The sequence below is a fragment of the Schistocerca piceifrons genome, chromosome 3 (assembly GCF_021461385.2).
Source record: "Schistocerca piceifrons isolate TAMUIC-IGC-003096 chromosome 3, iqSchPice1.1, whole genome shotgun sequence".
Classification (NCBI taxonomy): Eukaryota; Metazoa; Arthropoda; class Insecta; order Orthoptera; family Acrididae; genus Schistocerca; species Schistocerca piceifrons.
In genome coordinates this window covers 513581476-513604865 of record NC_060140.1, presented here as the reverse complement: position 1 = coordinate 513604865, position 23390 = coordinate 513581476, and the positions used below count along the sequence as shown (strand labels likewise).

At 38.6% G+C, this 23390-nt stretch overlaps 1 protein-coding gene across 1 annotated transcript in view; it reads left to right on the top strand.

Annotated features, from left to right (window-relative positions):
* The first annotated feature begins 2131 nt into the window (after positions 1–2131).
* Positions 2132–23390, top strand: part of LOC124788789 (protein kinase C-binding protein NELL1-like) — a 466052-nt gene continuing 444793 nt past the window's right edge. Inside the window, exons 1-3 of the mRNA XM_047256072.1 lie at positions 2132–2154; positions 2298–2434; positions 2673–2792. Coding sequence (XP_047112028.1) covers positions 2132–2154; positions 2298–2434; positions 2673–2792 — 280 coding nt within the window. The remainder of the gene's footprint in view (positions 2155–2297; positions 2435–2672; positions 2793–23390) is intronic.

Below are 23390 nucleotides of genomic sequence, written 5' to 3'. Positions count from 1 at the left end.
GGTGTACAGGTGAAGGGGACTAGTGATGCTCGAATAAGATTCGTAATACCACGTTGCTTATTATTTTTTCTGTCAGTCGTGCCCTGTGGAAGGCCGTTGCAATTCGGTCGAAACGTCGGTTTTGGTTTATTATTGTTGTTAGTTTTTATCAATGACGTGGCATAATACCCAGAAGAATTTTAATCACTATGACACCGGCCGCGGAAGCCTACGTTCTTATATCAGTTTGAAAATATATAGCTTAAAAAAATAATTCGTTTTTTGGGGTACCCCCTCGTATAAACGGTGTGCAGAGTCTGAAACAAATTACACCACCTACTGTTCAGCCAATTTACAAGGAAATGTGTATTGGCAGAACTGGGTAAGTCTTTACACTTCTCACTACTTCAGGTAATTGAAACCCATGTAGCTATCTCATAGGACCAAGGACTATGAGCACGGTGACCACTGCTGCGGCTTTGATTTAGAGGGCAGCAGACACACGTGCGCCGACTATGGTGCGCCCATCGATAACATTGGACACTGCAGTTGTACCCCGTCGTCTTTTCAGGCGAGTTCCGTTTCTGCTTACAGCATCACAATCGATGTATCCATGTTTGGAGGCTCTGAAAGGAACTAATGTTGCCAGATGTCATCATCACAAGGGCTCAGCACCTGGCGTAGTAGTGCAGCGTGCGGTTGGGTACACAACACGACCACGTCTGGTTCACGCAGCCAGTAATTTTGACAGCAGGCGTTGTTTTTCCGACGTGTTAACGTTGGTGGCTGTGCTGTACCTTCTAGGTCTCCACGGCATTGTCTTTAAACAAGACAACAGAAGGTCGCATGTTGTCTATGCTGTCCTGACCTACTTCGATACACAAGGTGTTAGACTGTTTTCCTGACAAGTATGTTCTCCAAATATCTCACCTACTGAAAGAGTCTGGTGACATGTTGCCGAGATGGTGGTAATCCACCATTCTTCGGCCACTGTAACTGATGGTCTATAGGACAGAGTTGGAGCAGCATGGAACAACGTAACCTTATCTTCGATCCAAGCTCAGTTCGATTGCATTCACAGTCCAGTCACAGACATTGTTTCTGTATATTCCTAAATCACCTATAAATTTGATATTTATTATTCCTAGCTTACTATAAGGGGCGATCAAAAAGTTTCCGTTTTATGGTGATGCTGCAGCGTATATGCAACCCAGCAGGACTCCGATGCGAGTGTGTAAGCATCAACATTTAGGCAACAAACGGAAACGTTTTCATTGCCCCTTATATGGGGTGTTTATAAATGAATGGTGCAATTTTAAAAATTAATAATAAACCGATTTATTACTTTATATGAGCAAACCTTAGAGCGTTAGCAGTGGGCAACTGTCCAAGTTTTTGATCCATTAGTCACAATCCTTCAGTATGTCCACCCTTCGTCACACGACATGCACCTACACAGTAATCAAATTCTTCCCATACTTGGTGTAGCATGTGCTCCACTCTGGTCTGCAGTATATGATTTATCCGATCATACGCTTCCTTAAGGGACGCAACCGTTGAATTGTCATAAACTGTCTTTCACAAACCCCCATAGGAAGAACTCGCAGGTTTTAAATCCCACAAATGGGATGGCTAGGGGAGAAGGTTGTTAACTGCAGTTGCAGCACGTCCAATCCAGCGTTGGTGAAGAACATGATAAAGAAGGCCTCATACACTCCTGTGAAATGGGGTGGAGCACAGTCCAGTTGAAAAATACAGTCATCATAACTGGTGTTCAACTGGGGTAAAAACCAAGTTTCGAACATGTCTCGAACTGAATTACGCATCACCACTTGTTGTGCAGAGAAAAATGAGCAGAACACTTTTTCACGTGACACTGCGAAGAAAACGTTTTGGAGGGTCATCCTGATACTCTGTCAGGTGGTTTCCCGGTTCCACAGATATGAATATTGTGTGTGTGCTCACCTTGCCACATATATGAAAAGTGGCTTCATCCATTTTTAACTATAGCTCTTCATAAAAGTAATGGCTTTTCACTTTGTCTGCTGGTGTAAGTGCCTGCACTAACTCCACTTTGTATGATTTAAAACGTAGCTACTTATACATCTTTCACACCGCAATCTTTGGCACGAACAATTCCCTGTGTGCTTTAATGCGTGGCTTGCAAGGATTTTGGTGAAACACCTCATGCACTCTTTTGATGCTTGCTTCACACATACGAGGTCGACCAGGGCTTTTCCCTTACAAAGGTATCTAGTTTCCACAAACAGTCGGTACCACCTACCTGTGTTATTGTTGTGTGCTGGGTCTTCCCTAAGCTGTGCACGAAACTCACGCCGCACAGTAACTACAGATCTGGAAACCTCAAAACGGAACACACAAAAAGCGTTTTCCCTGTTGCGACGCCATCTTGGTAAAAGACTCCTGCGCAGTAAACATGAGAAGCAAATAGCGGGTATTATATCAAAAACTTGAACATCTACCGCTGCTTATGCAGTAAGGTTCGCCCAAATAAAATAATAAATCAATTTGTTATTAATTTTTAAAACTGCTCCATTAATTTATAAACACTCTATATACATGCACAATAAGTAGAATTTTACTATTTGCTGTCCTTTATGTTGTTGCAACTCTAAGCAGTGCGACGGTATAATGAGTGTTTACTAGTAGCAGCTGTCTGCGGTGTGTTCCAGTGACGGGCCTGGAGCCAGCGCTGGACTTGCTGGACGGCCTGCAGCTGCGCAACGTCAGCAGGCAGGGAGTGAGCGCGGTGCCCGGCCCGCAGCACTTCCGGACAGCCTTCTACCTACAAGGTAGGCAACAACAACATCGACGATCTAAAGGTCGATTCACACAGGACGTCAGTGTGAATCCGTGTTCATGTACACTGTATTTACATGGGGCTTCCAAAAGTGGATTTCGTAAACCGGTTTCGCAATACCGCTTCTGGTTGATCATGTGAACTCTCCAAAATCGATTCTGGAAATCCAGTTCTATCTGCTGGTTTTCCACTTCCACAATAGATTTTCGGCCACATGTAAAAGCAAACCGTTTCTGAAATGTGAATGGGTTGTCAGGTTACGTCCGTGATGTTTTTAAAAAAAATTGGCTCGTAGAGATGGAGTGATTTTTTGTATAGTGGAGGAGAGTACAAAACTTAAATTGAGCATTGTGTCCTATAACTAAACGCAGTTCCAAAACACTAGCACATTGAGGATCTATCGAAAAGATACAGTTTATTGATACAAATGTCAGCTAATGCATTAGTGGCCTTTAATGGTGTCAGGAGACGTATGACACAGGACAAAGGTATCAATTGCAAATCGTCTCTGTGGTTTGGTGAATAGCGAAGTGGAGTGCAACTGTGGTAGTTTCCGTTTGAGACCTCCCATCTGCAAAAATTTTGCTATTCACCTTTGCAGTCCTGAGAGCTTCTGGGTCTTGTCACTGTCAATAATTTACAAAATAAGCATGAAACGCGGAAATACGAGTGAATATTCAAAACACATTGCTTTTACCTGGAAAAAACACACTACCACTCATTATCAGAACAAAAAACATAAAGAAGACCGACGCATGTGTGAAAGAATTAAAAGATGATTTAGTCTGTCAGCTGCCTATTAAGTATAAAGGAAATTATACAAGCTAATTACTGTGGGAGACTTCGTTTCCAAACAAGAATGTCTTCAAATTAAGCACATCTGCAGACGAAATACATTCTGACACAGATCCAGGCATATTTCTGCTGGTGTTTCAGTTACTTTCAAGAGCAAAGGAAGAAGTTTGCTTTCCTGACAATGAATTGTAACTTTTCGCGCAAAGTAGAATATACTTCACTCAACGAGTACATTTATTTAGCAATGGGGGCCCTAAGCACTATGAGACTTAACATCTGAGGTCATCAGTCCGCTAGACTTAGAACTACTTAAACCTAACTAACCTAAGGACATAACACACATCCATGCCCGAGGCTGGATTCGAACCTGCGACAGCAGCAGCAGTGCAGTTCCAGATTGAGGTGCCTAGAGCCGCTTGGCCACAGCGAATGGGCGAGTTTCTTAAGAATTTTTCGTAATATACACTGCTCGTTATATGTAACGAGTATAAAGTGTGCAGGTTGTCACTTTCAAAGAAAAGAAGACAGTAATAGTTTCCAAATTCGCAATGAATGAACCAGCTGAACATATAAAGAGCTTCTGCTTAAATTCTCCTGCTAGAATGGCTGCTGCAGTCACTATGCTACCTTGACAACAGATACATCCACCGATGCCTTCGAGAAAGCCGAAGTATAGCTTTGAAATAGTGCAGTCACAGTACCTCCCGTGACGTAATAAAAAATGAATGTAGAGGTGAAAAAAGAGGGGAGGTGGCATTACGTCACAGATTGAAGTCGATGTCCGCCATCTTAACTAACACAAAACATTAGGTTCACTGCATTCATACCCCCATAGTTGACTCAACGCCACTAAATGACTTTAGGCGATGTTGGATCACCGCGGTGACACTTCCCCGTGGCGTCACTCTGCCCACAAGAAAGATAGGACACGACGTGTACGTCATGAGGGTAGGCCTAAGCTTGCTCGCCCACTCAGCTGAGCAGACGAAACACATTTCTAAATATGTTAATTCGTTACTGCTTCTTTGCGTGCTGACGAGAATTACATCTTCTACTGGAACCTACTACAGCGCAGTCTTACTGGTTACTAGCACTACAACAAAATACACAACTTTGCAGTATGCTGTACTTTAAGATCTCTACTCAACATAACTCTGCATAAATGGTGTAATGGTAAAAGGAAAAGAGAGAGAGAGAAAGAATGAATGAATTGATGGATGTTTGTTACCAAACCCCTTCACTGTGTTATGTAAATAATCATTCACTGTGTCCTTAACAGGTACACTTTCAACTGCCTTTCTAGGTTAGCTTGTTTTAGTAACATCTTCAATCTCCTTGGGCAATTTATTTTACTATTTTATTTCTTGCTAGATAATGATTGTTTGAGTTTTGTGTTTATTTCATTGTAAATGTAAGTTTCGCCTGTGTTCTGTTCCAGTGTCATGAACACAGATGTTTGTGTATTTCATTTATTATCATCCTTTGCATCATTTACATGATATAGGAACTATCATAATACTCTCCAGAATATGCACATCAGACTATTACAAGTTTCTATCAAACACATAAAATTAATATTATATAATATGTTGAAAATTAAAACATTGAATTAATGGGTTGTTCTTTTACATGCTCTTTTAACATGAACCGTATGTGATGAATTTATATATATTTAGTACATTTTGGAAAACACATATTACACGTAATTTAGAGTTAAAAGAGTATAAACGAGACATAGAACTGACAATGAGAACAACATGATATTGACAATACAACTATCAGTTAGTGATTTAAGGATTCAAAATATTCGTCTAGGCTATAAAAACATTTATTTATCAGATATTTTTTTAATTATGACTTAAATTTTCCTTCATCTTCTGTTCCCCTGATGCAGAGTGGTAGAGCATTATAAAGCTTTATTCCATAGTGGCTCACATGTTTTTGAGTTTTTGTTTTGCTTGCTGTTTCTACATGCAGATTCTTACAAATATATGTATTGTGTCATGAAGATCTGAGTTTACATGTAAACTACTCAAGTGAGTTCTTGTATGCAGTATGCTTTTTAATATGTACAAAGATGGTACTGTAAGTATGTTTAGTTGCATGACCAAGGGCTTGCGGTGTGTTTGTGGAGAGCCCTTTTCTGTAATTTAAAAACCTCTCTCAAGCAACATTTAGTTGCACCCAAGAATGTTATTCCATAGGTTACAATAGAATCGAAATAAGTCATATACACTAATCTTGTACACTCTGCACTGCAAACTCTAGAAATTATTCTCAGTACAAAACATGCTGAATTGAGTTCTTTGGATATGCATGTGACATGGTCTTTCCAGCTCAAGTGCTGATCAATGTAAATGCCTAAAATTTTGTAGACCAGACTGTCTCTATTTCATGGTCACTCAATGATAAATGCTGATCATCCTTCTCTTTTACTTTACTGCATTGTATGTAATCTGTTTTATGTAAATTGAGTGTTAACTTATTAGCATAAAACCACTGTTGCACACTCTTAAGAACTTTTTTCAGCTGTAGTGAATAAGAATATGCAGTCATCACTTATAGTTATGCTTATATCATCTGCAAATAACATAATTTTTGATGATCTGTTGGGACTTTCAATGTCATTTATATAGATTAGGAATAATAGGAGCCCAAGAACACTACCCTGAGGGACACCTACTGCCACTTTCTTAGCATCAGATACCCACTTTATTTTTCGCTTATTCTGAGATTAGATGAGTTCCAAAACCTGAGTTCCGTCTTGGAGATAGGATTCAAACCATTTACCCCCAATTTCTCTGATGCCTATTGCCTCCAGTTTGCCAAGGAGAATTTGATGACCTACTGTATCAAAGGCCGTGGAAAGATCTAGGTTTATTCCTACCACACATTTGTTATTGTTTAAATTTCTAATTATTTCTTCCGTATAGGCCTGTATGGCTGTTGCTGTGCTGTGACCTGTACGAAAACCATGTTGATTACAATTTAGAAGATTGAAGGTGTCAAGGTAGCTTATGAGTCTAATTTTCATAAGTTTTTCCAAAATTTTTGATAAAGATGGAAGGAGGGATATAGGTCTATAGTTTTCTATCTTATGTGTATCCCCATTTTTGAATATTGGTTCAACCTTAGAAATTTTCAGCCTTTGGGGGAACACACCTTCATTGAATGATAAATTGGCAATATATACCAGTGGTACCAAGATTTGTGAGATGACTTTTTTTATTATTGTCACTGGCACTTCATCCAGTCATGCAGACATTTTGGGTTTCATACTGTTAATTACTTTCAGTATTTCATATTTATTAGTGAGACTTATTATCATACTACTGTCTACTTTTGATGCTGCTGTTTTCTCTTCTTTGGTAAAGCTCTTGCTTAATTTATCAGGTACACTTAGAAAGTAGTTGTTAATGTAATTGGACAACACTTCCTTCTTTATTTCAATGTAATCACTAGATTTAAGTACAATATCCTGGTCTTTAGAGCTTTTCCCTATTTCTCTTTTAACAATTCCCCATGTGGTCCCTTATTTATTGTCTGACTTCCTTATTAGTCTATCGTTACTTAATACTTTTGCTAGATTAATTATCCTTCTATATATCTTTTTGTAGTTACTAACATTATATATTTATTTATTTAAATTAGAGTCAGTATTAGTTTTCATTTCAGAGTTTAGTCTTTTCATAGTCTTGGAAGAGATTTTAATGCCAGATGTGACCGAAGAATTAGTGTGTCTATGGCTAGATGAGCTGATTTTAACTAGTCTTTTTCGAAAGCACATTTCAAAATTTGTCATGAAAAGAGAGGAGAAAACGTTGTATACAGTATCTGTATCAGTTTGTACAATACTTCTGCCAAAGACTGGTTAGTCAGTGTGATACCAAACTGGTTGCAGTTTTTGGGAGAGAAAATTCTCTTGTACATATGATGTACTGTTTTTATATGTATTGGAACTGCGAGCAGTTTAATAATAAGTGTGTTATGATCAGATATTCCTAGGTAAATATTCAATACTTCTGTATCTGGGCTTTCTATATTTGAAAATATCCATAAGACTTTTTGGAAGTGTTTGTTACCCATGTAGGACTGTTTGTATTAGAATACAGGTTTAAACTGTGTAGAATATTGAGGAATTTAATTTTAAGTAAACTATCTACCAACATATTGATATTAAAGTCCCCATATACAATTATTGATGACTTCTCACCATGTAAGATGCTCAGCAGTTCTTCATCCTTATTTTAAAAAATTTCTGGGTCACGACATGGTGATCTATACACTGATATGACTGCTATTTTCCTGTTTTTTACATTCATTTGTATTGCTGTTACCTCAAAATGTTTTTCTATGCTCAGAAGTTCCGTTTCAGGCCTGTTTTTCACTTTAATATCTGATTTTACATAAATGCAGATACCCCCATTCTTGGCTTCCTTCCTAGAAAAATGACCATCCAAGGCATATGGGGAAATATTAATGTTCTCTAATTCATAATTTTTGCAAAAATGCTCTTGAATACAAATACAATGCTGTCTTTGATAGCATAAGTGATTGGTAAATGTTGTTGTGTGATGTATGTAAAATCCATGATGTTTTGAACAGATCTTTATGATGAGCCCAATTACTGTTTTTGGTTATTATTTTTGTGGCCCTTTCCTGCAGCTTAAGAATTGCATTCATATTACATGTGTCTGTTCCACAGAAATGAATTCCATAGCTTTTATTTATTTATTTAGCCATGTGTGGACATTATAAAATGTATGGATGTTGTCAGTTTATGTACATTCATATATTTATACAGTTTGTTGTTACATGTAGTTAGACATTGTGGCATGCGAGTTACTTACGATCATTTTTGCTCCCTATCAAAATGTTACATATGGTTATATATTGTGAAACAGAAGTTATTTACAATCATTTTGTGCTAACGAATTCACTTATAGTGTAAAAGCAGTGTTCCTGCAAAAACAATTTAAGATTTTTCCTAAAGTGGTACATGTTATCTGTTTCTTTTATTTTCTGCAGCAGTTTATTATACAGTTTCACAGCTTCATACAAGAAGCTATTTTGAGTCTTATCTTTATTCTTCCTGCCTAGGTGAAGACAGTGACTTGTACTTGTACTATAGTTATGAAAACTGCTATTTGTGCTATAATTTTCTATATTTTTTTATGTACACTATAGTTTGGAATATAAATTCACAAGGAACAGTTAGAATTCCTAACATTTTGAAAAGTCCTCTGCAGTGGGCCCCCTTACTGCTTTTCATTATAGTTCTTACAGCTCTCTTCTGCATTTTAAATACTGTTTGTAAATCCTGAGCACAGTTTCCCCAGAAAGTAATACCATAACTGATTACTGAATGAACATAACTAAAGTATACAGTTCTCAAACATTCATTACTGGATGCAGACACAAGGACTCCCAATTGCATAACATGTTGTGGATATCTTTTTCGAGAGTTTCACAGCATGTTCATTCCACTTCATTTGGCTGTTGATGTGCAACCCTAAGAATTTTGTTGTAGGTACATCATGTGTGGAGATGTTATCTAGTTTTACATCTAAGGAATCGTTCCTAGAATAGAACCAGTGACTATTATCAGCAAATGCAGGTACATCTGGGTGGTATCATAGCTTTTTCTTTTTTCCAGTAGATGGTCCACAAACAACAATCAAAATGTAGTAGTACTGTTGCCAAGAACAGTGAGCAATTTGATCAGGCAATTGTAGTACTGGTAAATTCTTTTGCACGTCTAACAACATAATTATACGAAGATCTTCCAGATTTTGCAACTTGTCGAATCCTTACTAGACTTGTGAGTGGTATAAGTCTGTCTTTAGCTTCTATAGTGAATACTCTTCTTCTTACTTTAATTTGTTAGCTTGCTGCAAACATGTTGAATAAACATCAGTGCAAGGAGCTTTGAAACTGATGTAAAAACTGGTGTCAAACATTGTCTGTTTTACCTTCTTTGCATATTTCCCACATTTTAGCTGTCCTGAATTTGGAAGCCAGATAAATTCAACCATTTCTCAATCTGGTATGATGTGATTCAATTTCCTGTGAGTGGGTGATATAATTTCTCAAGGTAAGAATTTTACTTCAATGAATCTTTCACCATGCAGTGGAGTGCATGCTATTTTGAAAGTTCCTGCAGATTAAAATCCTGTGCTGAACTGGGATTTGAATCCAGCCAAGGCAAGGTACTGGTTTCAAACCCCTGTCAAGAACACAGTTTTAATCTCCCAAAATGTTTCAAGAATTTTCAGTTGCAAACATCATTTCTGCAACCTCAATGGCTTTCAACAAGCAGATGAATAAAAGTGCTTGAAGATTTCATCACCTTTATGCTTTTTGGAAAATCTGTATTCTGTTTCCAGTAATATTCACAATGGAAAGTTTGACAGTATGCTCCTTCTTATGCCTGTTCCCACTTTCACAGAATGACTGTTAAATGCCTCTGTGTGTGCTGTAATTAAATTAATCCTCTCCTCACAATCCCTACAGGAGTGATACATAGGGTGTTGTGGTATACTCCTAGAGTCATGATTTAAAGACAGTTCTTGAAACTTTGGAAGCAGGCTTCCTCACGATAGTTTACAACATTCTTCAAGTGTCTGTCAGTTCAGTTTTTTCAGTCTCTCTTTGACACTCTCCAATCGTTCCAACAAACCCGTGACCATTCATACAGCTGTTTCCTGTAGTCCTTCAATACAGTCTTTTAGTCCTCCTTGTTACAGGTCCCACCTGCTTGGCAATATTCTAGGACACATCACACATGTGATTTGTAAGCAGTCTCCTTTGCAGACTAATTGCATTTTCCTTGTATTCTACCAATAAACTGAGGTCTGTCGCCTGCTTTGCCCATGACTAAGCATATGTGATTGTTCCATATCTTGTCCATAATAAGTTTTACCCCAAGTATTTGTACATGTGGACCAATTCCAACTGTGGCTCAATATTACTGTAGTTGTACGATACTATGAGGGCTATCCAGAAAGTAGATTACATATTGGTATTTTTAAAAAAAAAAGAGTATAGGAAAAATTATATTTTATTCATTTGAAAGTGACATTTAAATACTGCTTTCAGCATAGTCTCCACACAAACTTAGGCACTTATCATAGTGGCAGACAAGTTTTGAAATTCCATTGTCATAAAATTCTGCCACTTGGGACTTCAACTAGCCAGTCACACCCTTCTGCAGTTCCATGTTGTCATCAAAGTGCTGCATTACGAACCAGGTTTTCATGTTGGAAACAGATGATAGTTACTGGGTGCAGGATCTAAACTGCACTGTAGAGGAGGAAACAAAAAATCATCGAGCAATTCCCGAGTGTGATTTGCCACTGTGGTCGAATGTAGTAGTGCATGAACAATTTTTTTTTTTTTGTGCTCAGATTTCCTCTTTGCTTATTCTGAAGTTTTCCAAAGTTTGACAATACCTTGCAGCTCCATCATTGTGAATCGGCAGTTTTCTTGGATCTTCTTATCAACTTTTGTGACAAATTCATCAATCACTGTGCGTGGTCATCCACATCGCTCTTCAATGTGAAGAATATTTCACCCGCTTTTAAACCTAATACAGCACTAGCACACTCTACCTTTGGTGATTACGCTGTTTCCATACACTTCACACAGTTGCCAATAAATTTCAGTCATTTTATGGGTTTTTGCCAAAAAAAAATTATCACTGACTACACTTCACAACTAATGGGATTTTCAGTTGTTGCACACATTTAAAACTTTTTTGTGAAATATCGAGAACTTCACATGGGTACAGCTGGGTGCTGACTGAACAGACAATGGTCAGACAGCAATATGGCCATGCTAGCCCTACCCATTGCTGCTGCAGATGAAAACATAATTTACTTTCTGAGTAGCCCTCATATGTTTATTTGTTTTGTGAAGTGCACAAATTTACCTGTTTGAACACTTGCCGGCTGCGGTGGTCTAGCGGTTCTAGGCGCTCAGTCCGGAACCGCGTGACTGCTATGGTCGCAGGTTCAAATCCTGCCTCGGGCATGGATGTGTGTGATGTCCTTAGGTTAGTTAGGTTTAAGTAGTTCTAAGTTCTAGGGGACTGATGACCACAGATGTTAAGTCCCATAGTGCTCAGGGCCATTTAAACCATTTTTTGAACACTTAAAGCAAATTATCAATTTTTGCAAATATGACAGAATATATGTGCAGCTTTCTTTAGACAGTACTTCGTTATAGCTAACTGTATCACCTGCAAAAATTTTGAAGTTATAATTAACATATTTTGCAAAGATCGTTAAAATACAACATGATCAGAAAGGATTCCAACACATCTCCTTGGGCCACAACTGTAGTTATTGCTACAGAAATTCCGTTTACAAACTTTTAGGACTTTTAGAGGGGAGTGAGTACATAATATTTTGATTAGGAGCCCATGTACAAGTAGACAGGGTGATGTGTACCATTTCTTGTGAGATAATATGTAAAGTTTAATTTATGAGACACCTCTAGAGACAGAGGAAGATCTGCTGGCACGAGTTCTGGCCAGTGTGCCAGAAATTGAAGAGACAGCAGTTAAGGTGGAGAGTGTACCAGAATATGTTTCTTAGGTACAATGTCAGCAAGAACGTCCATGGTTGCCACATCAAGACACTGTTGTAATGCATAAGTAACTGTTCTACATGTACGGTAGGCTGAGATCTTTCATGTTTCGGAATAATGTAAACATGTAATGTTTAAGTGTTAATACAAACAAATGTGCTTAAGTGATAAATGTCTGTTTTGCTATGTTTCCTTTCAAATTGTTTTCTAATAACTGCACTGCATTGTGGCTAATCAATTCCTCAAGCAGATGTGAATGAGGTAAACATCTGAATTGAAATTATTGTAGGCTGGCAATGGTACATTTCTGGACATGGGTTCCTATTCAAAATATTATGTACTCACTCCGCTCTGCAGCTCCTAGAATCTGTAACATGAATTTCCAAACACCTTGTATATCTGTGGATGACTATCCATCCGGAACACACAGTATTTTACCCAAACCAATGGTGACTATTACAGATATTTCATGGTAACAGCTCTCATGCCAGTAACAGCTATTTTTATAGGCTACCATCAGCATTTTCATTAAGAATGTGGCTGCATCAGGGGTTCTTATTGGTTGCTTTTGGAGGTGGACGTTGTCTATCCTAAGGCATTGTGTAGTGGAAAGTTTTTGTAACTGAGACAGATCTTCTTATTTCAAGTTAAGACTTCTGGCACTCTTTGTCAGAACTAATCTCAAATTTAGATTATGAATTATTGTATTGTACTTCCTACAGGTTCATCTTTAGAATACAAGTGCTGTTTGACAATAAGAAGTAAAACAAGTAGATATTTTTACACTCTGTGTGAATATAACATACATTTGAAGAAAAATTATTGTTACAAATTCTTGTAGAGAAAAAAAGTGACGCAGTTTTAGATACAGATTTAATCTGATCTTAAATATTAGCTATTCAGTAAGTTATATTTATTTATTTTGTGTTACTGTATAATGTGATACTACAGTGGATTATGCTTATCTAATAGGATTATGTTTTAGAAAACATTTGGTGGATACCATAATTACAGACATCCTTATTCTGCATTAGTTTACCAGTTCTCATGATTGTCCCTAGTGAATAAGATTGCCATATCGGTGCAAAACTGTACAACGTACTGCCAGTCAACATCAGGCAGTTAGAAGATGATAACAAATTTAAAACAGAATTTAAAAAATTTCTAGTAGAACAATGTTTTTATTCTGTAAATGACTATGTAGGTCAATAAAATTTTTCTGATGATATTTATGAAGGCAAAATGGAAAATACTCTATCTGTACCTAATTATTCATAACCTAATCATTCATTACATTTACATACCTAAAGGACAGCTGTTGTGTGATGTAAATATATACTTAAGCAGTGTTGTGTATATAAGGACTTGCCATTTAGGGAGGACAAAACTAAAGCCTTATGAAAAACAGACTATGCATTTAAAATAACAAGCAGGGATGTAAATAGGCTATAATAATTTCATTGTATTATTATTAACTTCATTGTATTATTTTGTTTTGTACTTTTTTGCGTATATATTGTTTGTGTCCCATTTCTTTGAAATGGCTTACATGTACCCTTGACAACATCCATACAATATTTATTGTCAACCAATGGATAAATAAAATAAAATAAATAAAATTGTTTCAAGGATGAACTAACATGAAACATGTACAACACCAAGATCAGTAATATGATGTTTACAAGATTCAGTTTTTTCTTGGCCATGAGTTATCTTCAGCCCTTTTTTGTATTTTAAATGTTTATGTTCTGAGTACTGTTCTGTGAGAAAATCATTCCTTTGTGAAGCTGTGAACGGAATTGTGCATAGTATGCAGATCATAGTATACAATTGAGAGTTTCTTTGAGTAGTTACTTACATGGCTATCCCATTTCAAGTCATGTTGACTACACAGACCCAAACATTTTGTACTGTTTTTTCTTTTAATCTAGTGTGGATAAATTTTTTATCAGATATGTTAAAGCTGGCACATAACGTTACTTTTCTGAGTCCACCAATAGTTTGTTTTATTGTTGAACCACTCTGAAAGTGTTGACAAGATAGTTTTCTTCTGTTAACTGTATACTGTAACTGTTAGACACAGAGAATAAGACACTAGTATCATCAGCAAATGTAATTTTTAGGGACTCATATACTCAAAGGACTCATTCACTTAAATCGGAAAGAATAATGGGCCCAGCATCTTGCCCAGAGGAACTCTACATTTACCATAAGAACTAACTAATGACTTTTGAATTGAAACTTCCTGGCAGATTAAACTGTGCGCCATACCGAGACTCGAACTCAGTCCCGAGTTCGAGTCTCGGTCTGGCACACAGTTTTAATCTGCCAAGAAGTTTCATATCGGTGCACACTCCGCTGCAGAGTGAAAATCTCATTCTGGACTTTTGATTTATTATACATGTTTCCTATATTCATATGTGAGAGCAAGTCACTTGACTGCGGAACAAGTCAGTACACAGAATATAAAATAAATATATAGTACAGTAGAAATAATCAAACCATGCAAGTATTTTTTGTATGTCATTGGCATCAGTTACTGTAACTGATGTATTATCCACCACATTCCTAAAATTGTCAACAAACATGAAAATACATTTTTTTCCTTATGGACAGAAGCAGGTCATCCCTTTATATTAGTAACATCTAGGACCTAAGAACAAAACTGAGAGGGCTTCCACTTTCTGACTTAAATGTATTAGTTAACAAGTTACGGACCAGTCACCCAGTCACATAATGTGGCAAGTGCCTATGTACAGTGTCAACATCCAATAACCACTCACAGACAGCAGGTGGCAGCACTAGCAGTGAAGGATATATAACGCATCTAGGGGAGTGCAGAAAACAGTGTAGTCATTGTTGTAATATGGTAACAGAGAGATTTATATGATGTCCAAACGAGCATGATCATTGCTTTCAGGCCAAGGGCAGAAGCATTTCCAAAACAGCTAAGTTTTTAAACTGTTCATGTGCCACCATGTTTAAAGTATACTGTGCCTGGCAAATGATACTATCCAAAACCAGCACAAAGGCAACTGTGGTGCACCTTGGGCCATATGACAGGGGTGAGCAACAGTTCATGAGATGTGTCCAGGCAAACAGATGTGCAACTCTTTGAGCAACAGACTGCCCTGATGAACCAAGAGGGTACCAACAGTGTCTTCTCAATGACCATTCAGCAAACATTGCTCTGTATGGGCCACCCCTAAGTCATGCACCCTTGCTGACTGCTGTTCATTGACAACATAGGCTGGAATTTGCACACCAACACCACAACTGGATGTCCACTGAGTGGCAACAGGTTGCCTTTGCAGATGAATCACATTTTATGCTCCATTGGACAGAGGCCATTGGCATTTGTATAGCCATGCAACAATCATTGGAAGGGACCAGCTGAAGGAGGGAGCATTATGGTCTATGGAAAGTTTTTGTGGCATTCGCTGGGTGATCTCAACATTCTGGAAAGCACAGTGGATCAACACAAGTAGGCATCTATCCCTGAGGACATTTTTATACCTTGTGTATGCAATACTACTGCCATCTGTACATGTGTGCCACTATCTCATGACATTTGTCACCTCAGAGTATATTAAAAATTTCAGCTACTTTTTTATAGTAACCTATTTCTCAACTGCTGGTAAATTTTCATACAATTTTTTCCACCTTTGTCGTGAATGTAGTTTCAGTTTCAACCTTCATTGTGTTCCAGATTGTTTTACTAGTATCAGATACTAAGAAGTGAATACAGAAAGTAAGTTCTGATGAGCGAGAAAGAAAACAAAACCATCACTAAGTAAGAAATATTTACATAGATTCATTGGCTAGTTCTCAGCATAGTCATTACCATTGTTGAGGAATGTACCATAATGGTGCATCACCAGTTGTATGCCCATGTCAGAAGAGTGTGCTGTCGACACCCAGAGTCACAAAGTCATTTCAGTCTGGACCTCATCATCATTGTGGAAACGTTTTCCTGGCAGTAAATGCTTCCAGAAGAGATGGAAGTCACTTGGGACAGGTTGTGGGTATAGGGTGGATGAGTGGATGGTTGAAGATCTCCCTTCCAAACAGAATCAACACATTTCATATGGCATTGGCTGTATGGAGTCTTTCATTGTCATGCACAAGCATAATGCCTCTTGTCAACATCCCACAACTTTTGTTCTGGACCATGGTCCTCAGATTTTTAAATGTCTGACTATAGTGATCAGCATTTATGGTCTTCTATCATGATAAAAAATTGCAAACTTGCACAGGAGGAAACAACTGTTCTTTTGTTTCTGGCATGGTCTGGTATGTGACACCCATGTTTCACCCCTGAATGACAACATGGTTTAGCAACTCACCACCTTTCTCTGCATAACACTTAGGAATGTCAATGCTGTGGCCAGACATTTGGTTTTGTATTCTTCAGTCACTTGCCAAGCATCTATCTTGCATACACTTTATGAAAACCAAGCCACTGGGAGACAACTTTGTGCAACAGTGAGCGAGACTGAGATAATTTTGAGCCATCAAGTTACCTTCCATTAGGAATATAGGTGCACTCAATGACTGTGATAGGACTTTCAAAATGAAGGATCACAGCAATCAGTCCTCCTTTCTTTTCAGGTTTATTAAGAAAATCTACATTTGCTTAATAAACTTGAAAGAAAAGGATGACTCTTTTGCTGTGCTCCATCATTTTGAAACAATTTTGAGCAAGAGCATGGGGGAACTGACACGAGAGTTCTGAAATTGTGAAGATTCAACTCTGCAAAACTGCTTGCCACACACTTTCCGTAAGTTCTGGTGTCACTAGGAACAGCTGGCCACTGTGGTCTTCATCATGAATATTGGTTCATCCCTCAGAGTGAATTGCTTGTGCCATTGTTGGACTATAGTGTTTCTCATAATGTCATGCCAATATAGATATCACAATTAGTGATGGATCTCTGCTGGAGATTGCTTCTAAGTGTGCAAAAATCGAATAATTGCACAAACTGTTCAGTAGGTGGGAGACAATATCAGCACAGCTATTTTATCCTAGTATCGTGCAGTAACCAAGTAACCACTGCTGTCACAAGACTGAAACTGCACTGCATTATTTCCACATACCTCTTCTCCACTCCTGCACAGTCACACTCTTATCTGAGTGCTCCTGCCACCTCTGGACTTCATATTTATATTCTCTTCAGAGGTTTTGATTCCTCTGACCAGGACTTAAAAGCAAGAGAGTTGGAATTTTTAGACCAGGAGGTACAAGAGAGTTTATACTGTCTTATATTTGTGTGTTTAGTATAATGTTTTATGTTTTGTAAAGTTCTCTCTCTCTCTCTCTCTCTCTCTCTCTCTCTCTCTCTCTCTCTCTCTCTCTCTCTCTCTCTCTTGGGATAATATTATGCCCTTAGTAACCTAAAGGGCTTTTTTACAGGTTTTTAAACAGATTCCATAGGCTGAACTCTTTTAAGTCATTTTAGGAAATTCATTTCAAAATTTGCTGCCATTTTAGTCATGAATAAATTGTCTCAGTCAATGGACCCATGCAGCATCAGAAAGTCTACAAAGGATATGACCACAAAACATCTTGCCAATACTGTCTCAGAAACCTCAAAGTCTGTTTTAGATTTAAAGCTATTTCACAGTCCTTATGCTCTGTATGACATAAGGGAACCAGAAGTAATGATCAGTGGATACACTCTCAATGAGGCTCTGTATGCAAAGTTCTGGGCTAAGGTAAGTTGGCACCAGCATGTGTTATCCAAATAAAGATGTGTAATAAATTAAGGTGGCATCAGTATGTGTTACCTAAAAACTCCAATTCTCTTGCTTTTCATTCAGAAATTTCTCTGACAGTGTTGAGCTGCAGAGCAGAATACTATAATACTTTTGTTATTTTCACTCCGTTCTGTCCTATGACATGATCTTCTGGAGATTTTCATCTAAGGTGAAAAAGAACTCTGCAGTAAGAAGTTGATAGCTGAACAACTTGCAGAACATTCTCTAGGAACATGGTGATTCTTACATTTACATGGAAATACTTATAATACATTATGATATTTACGGTTAACAACAAGAGTGTACTTATAATGAAAACAGCATTTCACAACCACAATATTGTTGTTGCTGTGGTCTTCAGTCCTGAGACTGGTTTGATGCAGCTCTCCATGCTACTCTATCCTGTGCAAGCTTCTTCATCTCCCAGTACCTACTGCAATCTACATCCTTCTGAATCTGCTTAGTGTATTCATCTCTTGGTCTCCCTCTACGATTTTTACCCTCCACGCTGCCCTCCAATACTAAATTGGTGATCCCTTGATGCCTCAGAACATGTCCTACCAACCTATCCCGTCTTCTTGTCAAGTTGTGCCACAAACTTCTCTTCTCCCCAATCCTATTCAATATTTCCTCATTAGTTATGTGATCTACCCATCTAATCTTCAGCATTCTTCTGTAGCACCACATTTCGAATGCTTCTATTCTCTTCTTGTCCAAACTATTTATCGTCCGTGTTTCACTTCCATACATGGCTACACTCCATACATATACTTTCAGACATGACTTCCTGACACTTAAATCTATACTCGATGTTAACAAATTTCTCTTCTTCGGAAAAGCTTTCCTTGCCATTGCCAGTCTACATTTTATACCCTCTCTACTTCGACCATCATCAGTTATTTTGCTCCCCAAATAGCAAAACTCCTTTACTATTTTGAGTGTCTCATTTCCTAATCTAATTCCCTCAGCATCACCCGACTTAATTCGACTACATTCCATTGTCCTCGTTTTGCTTTTGTTGATGTTCATCTTATATCCTCCTTTCAAGACACTGTCCATTCCATTCAACTGCTCTTCCAAGTCCTTTGCTGTCTCTGACAGAATTACAATGTCATCGGCGAACCTCAAAGTTTTTATTTCTTCTCCATTGATTTTAATACCTACTCCGAATTTTTCTTTTGTTTCCTTTACTGCTTGCTCAATATACAGATTGAACAACATCGGGGAGAGGCTACAACCCTGTCTTACTCCCTTCCCAACCACTGCTTCATTTTCATGTCCCTCGACTCTTATAACTGCCATCTGGTTTCTGTACAAATTGTAAATAGCCTTTCGCTCCCTGTATTTTACCCCTGCCACCTTTAGAATTTGAAAGAGAGTATTCCAGTCAACATTGTCAAAAGCTTTCTCTAAGTCTACAAATGCTAGAAACATAGGTTTGCCTTTCCTTAATCTTTCTTCTAAGATAAGTCGTAAGGTCAGTATTGCCTCACGTGTTCCAGTGTTTCTACGGAATCCAAACTGATCTTCCCCGAGGTTGGCTTCTACTAGTTTTTCCATTCGTCTGTAAAGAATTCGTGTTAGTATTTTGCAGCTGTGACTCATTAAACTGATAGTTCGGTAATTTTCACATCTGTCAACACCTGCTTTCTTTGGGATTGGAATTATTATATTCTTCTTGAAGTCTGAGGGTATTTCGCCTGTTTCATACATCTTGCTCACCAGATGGTAGAGTTTTGTCAGGACTGGCTCTCCCAAGGCCGTCAGCAGTTCCAGTGGAATGTTGTCTACTCCGGGGTCCTTGTTTCGACTCAGGTCTTTCAGTGCTCTGTCAAACTCTTCACGCAGTATCGTATCTCCCATTTCATCTTCATCTACATCCTCTTCCATTTCCATAATATTGTCCTCAAGCACATCGCCCTTGTATAGACCCTCTATATACTCCTTCCACCTTTCTGCTTTCCCTTCTTTGCTTAGAACTGGGTTTCCATCTGAGCTCTTGATATTCATACAAGTCACAATATTATCAGTAGAAATAATTCTCATATAGACTATGTATCCGTCCTACAGTTCAAAATGGAATTTTATATCATGGTGCAAAAGTATGTAACAGGTTGCCTACAGAGAAGATGTCAATTGAAAATACTCTCATGACCACCTGAATTAGACACACCTACCAACTAGCAAATGACAGCCTCTTTTACCCCAATGACAGCGACAACATATCATGACATGGACTATACCAGAACACCAATAAAGTTAAAGAACAATGCTTGAGCATGCTTTCTTGAAGTCTTGAAGGGAAAATGAAATGATAGGAAAATAATTCCAGTAATGATAGTAGGAATATTGACAAAAGGAGGTGTATAGTTAAGAGATCATCATCATCTTGGACAGTTTCCAGCCTCTGGCCGGTTCTGTATGGAACATGGGCCTCCCCACTGTCTTCTGTCTTGCCATCGTCTCTCCATCTTCACCATGGTCCAGTCTTCTTCTTTCTTCTGGACACATTCCTCTACTCCTTTCAGCCGCCTGTCTCTCAGTCTTTCTCTTGGTCTCTTTCCTTCCAGTTTCATCTCGTGTATCCTCCTGGGTATCCTCTTTTCCTCCATTCTCTTAACATGTCTATACCATCTCAACCTTGATTTCTCTATCTCGTCCTGTAATGGTTTCACCTTCATTAACACTCTGATCCTCTCATTTCTTAACCTGTCTATCTTTGTCACTCCAATACTGTTTCTCAAGAATTTCATGTCGTTAGCTTTACTTTGCTTTTCTCTCTTCCTTTCATAACCCAGGTTTCTGATGCATATGTCTGGATTGGGACATAGTATGGCTGGTATATAACCTTTTTACTGATTTAGGGTACACTCTTCCGAAATGCTTCTGCTTTTCTCCCCCGCTCTTTTATTTCTCTGTCGTTTTTTCCATCTTCCTGTATCAGGCTTCCTAGGTACTTGAAACTCACCACTCTCCTCAATCGTTCCCCACCAATTGTTATTCATGTTGTTCCTCTCTCGCTCTTTCTTGTTGTGATAATCATCTCACTCTACTAAATTTCATCCTATATTCTTGTATTTCCTCCTTACTCCCCCAAATCATCAGATCATCTGCAAACACCATAGCTTTCATCTTCCTTTCACCAATTACTTGTGCTACTGTACTCATTATATCATCCACCACTACAATGAAGTTAAGAGATATTATTGTAAATTAAAGGAGAAGCAAAGTCCAAGTTACCTAGTGTTAACTTGTGAGGCACTGGCTTGGATGGAGGGAGGGGGGATAGCATGTTATATTAGAAATCAGAAAACAGGAGTGATGTCATCTGGACAACAAACTTTTGCCAGTCACCTTGATATCAACGTTCAGTCGAGGTGGCACTGTGGACCAGTGAACAACACGCTGTTGTCATCAAGGCATTTTACGAGTACAATAACAGCTATCTTGCCATGCAGAGTGTATTTTGTGCTCATAACAATTATCACATGTCATACACCTGTTCTGTCAGCACATGCTAGCAAAGTGTGGGTACAGAATTTTGAGGAAATGGGTGATACGGTGTGAAAGAGGGTGGAAGTGCAAAACACATGTGCACACCAGAGAATGGTTCAAGAGTGGAAAAAGCTTTCAGCCAAAGTCACAGCTTTCTGCAAGCAAGCATGTGCTTTAACTTGATATATTGGATCACAGTGCATGGCGAATATTGTACAAGGGACTGCAATACCACCATAGAGAATCAAACAATGGAAACTCCAGGTTGGAACAAGAAAAGAAAAAGATGGAGTGCTACTCACTATAAATATGACCACTGAGTTGCAGGCAGGCACCATGAAAAGACACTTACTTGTTAGCTTTCAGCCAAAGCCTTCTTCAGAAGAGGAAAAACACACACACACATACATACTTATTCATTCACACAAGCAAACACACCTCATGCACACATAACCACCATCTCAAGCAGCTTGGACCAAAATGCAACTGTCAAATAGAGTGGAAGCAGCACTCTGGAGAGAGATGGAAGGGGAAGGGAGAGCGAGGTATGCATGGGGGGAGAGAAAAGCACTGTCTGGCGGACCAACAGCCACAGCTTTGAGAGGCTTTGGGGCAGTGAGACGGGACGGGGAGGGGTGGGGGGAACGGGGGGGGGGGGGGGAGGATGAGCAAAAAAGGAGAGGAGTCGGAAAGGAGAAAGATGGGCAAGTGCATAGGCAGCAAACAAAAAGTGTGAGGGAACGAAAATAGGGAGGAGCTGAGAACAGTGGAAACTGTTGGTGGAGAGTGTGAGGAATGTATGTTACTGAAGATAGTGCAAAAACTGAAGTGGACAACCTGCCAAAGAGACTACACTTTTTCTAAGCATTGTTGGAAATCATGAACGACAACCCAGACATGTACGGCACTCTAATTATGATCAGTGAGGACAATTTTTATGAGACAGGCTACGTTAACAAGTAAAATTTTAGATACTGGCCACATGAAGATTCTGAAATGCATCATGAAACAATACTTTATAATCAGAAAATGGTAGTGTGCTGTGACATATCATCATTTGGAATTGCAGGGTCTCACTTTGTCGAAGATTATCATGGCAATGCTGTTACTGTGACTAAAGAACATTATGTTGACATGTTGAACCATTTCTTAGTGCAACAGCTTGTTGATCTTCCTGTAACTGCAAACACCTTCTCCCTACAGGATGGGGCCACATGCCACACTTCACAGCATTCCATCAATGCTCTACAGAATATCTTTCCTGGTGATCTCATTTCCAAGAATGGGAACATTTCCTGGTCTCCATGATCCTGTGATCTTTCAGTGTGTGAATTCTTCCTTTTGGTTAATTTAAAATCTCAGATCTTCCAGTGTGACCCAGCAGACACCATCCAGGAACTGAAGGGTCAAATTCAGGATGAAGTTAACTGAATTCCAATCCCAATCCTGCAAGATGTGATGTCTAACTTCCAAGAAGACTTGAAATGTGTCTGAAGGAAAATGGCGACCGCCTATGTGACATAATTTTCAAGTGATGGGCATTTTAATTTGGAAGCATTGTAAATTCTTTATTTCCTTTATACTGCTGCGAATAAATTTGTATCATTGGTGGAGGTTTCAAAATTGCTTGTTTCACTGCTACACCTGTTATACATGTTTATCAACACTGCTGTTATTTTTTAAATACACCAGACTCTTGCTAATCTGGGCATTCTACATCTACGTCTACATTTATACTCCACAAGCCACCCAACGGTGTGTGGCGGAGGGCACTTTACGTGCCACTGTCATTACCTCCCTTTTCTATTCCAGTCGCGTATGGTTCGCAGGAAGAACAACTGTCTGAAAGCCTCCGTGCATGCTCGAATCTCTCTAATTTTACATTCGTGATCTCCTCAGGAGGTATAAGTAGGGGGAAGCAATATATTCGATACCTCATCCAGAAACGCACCCT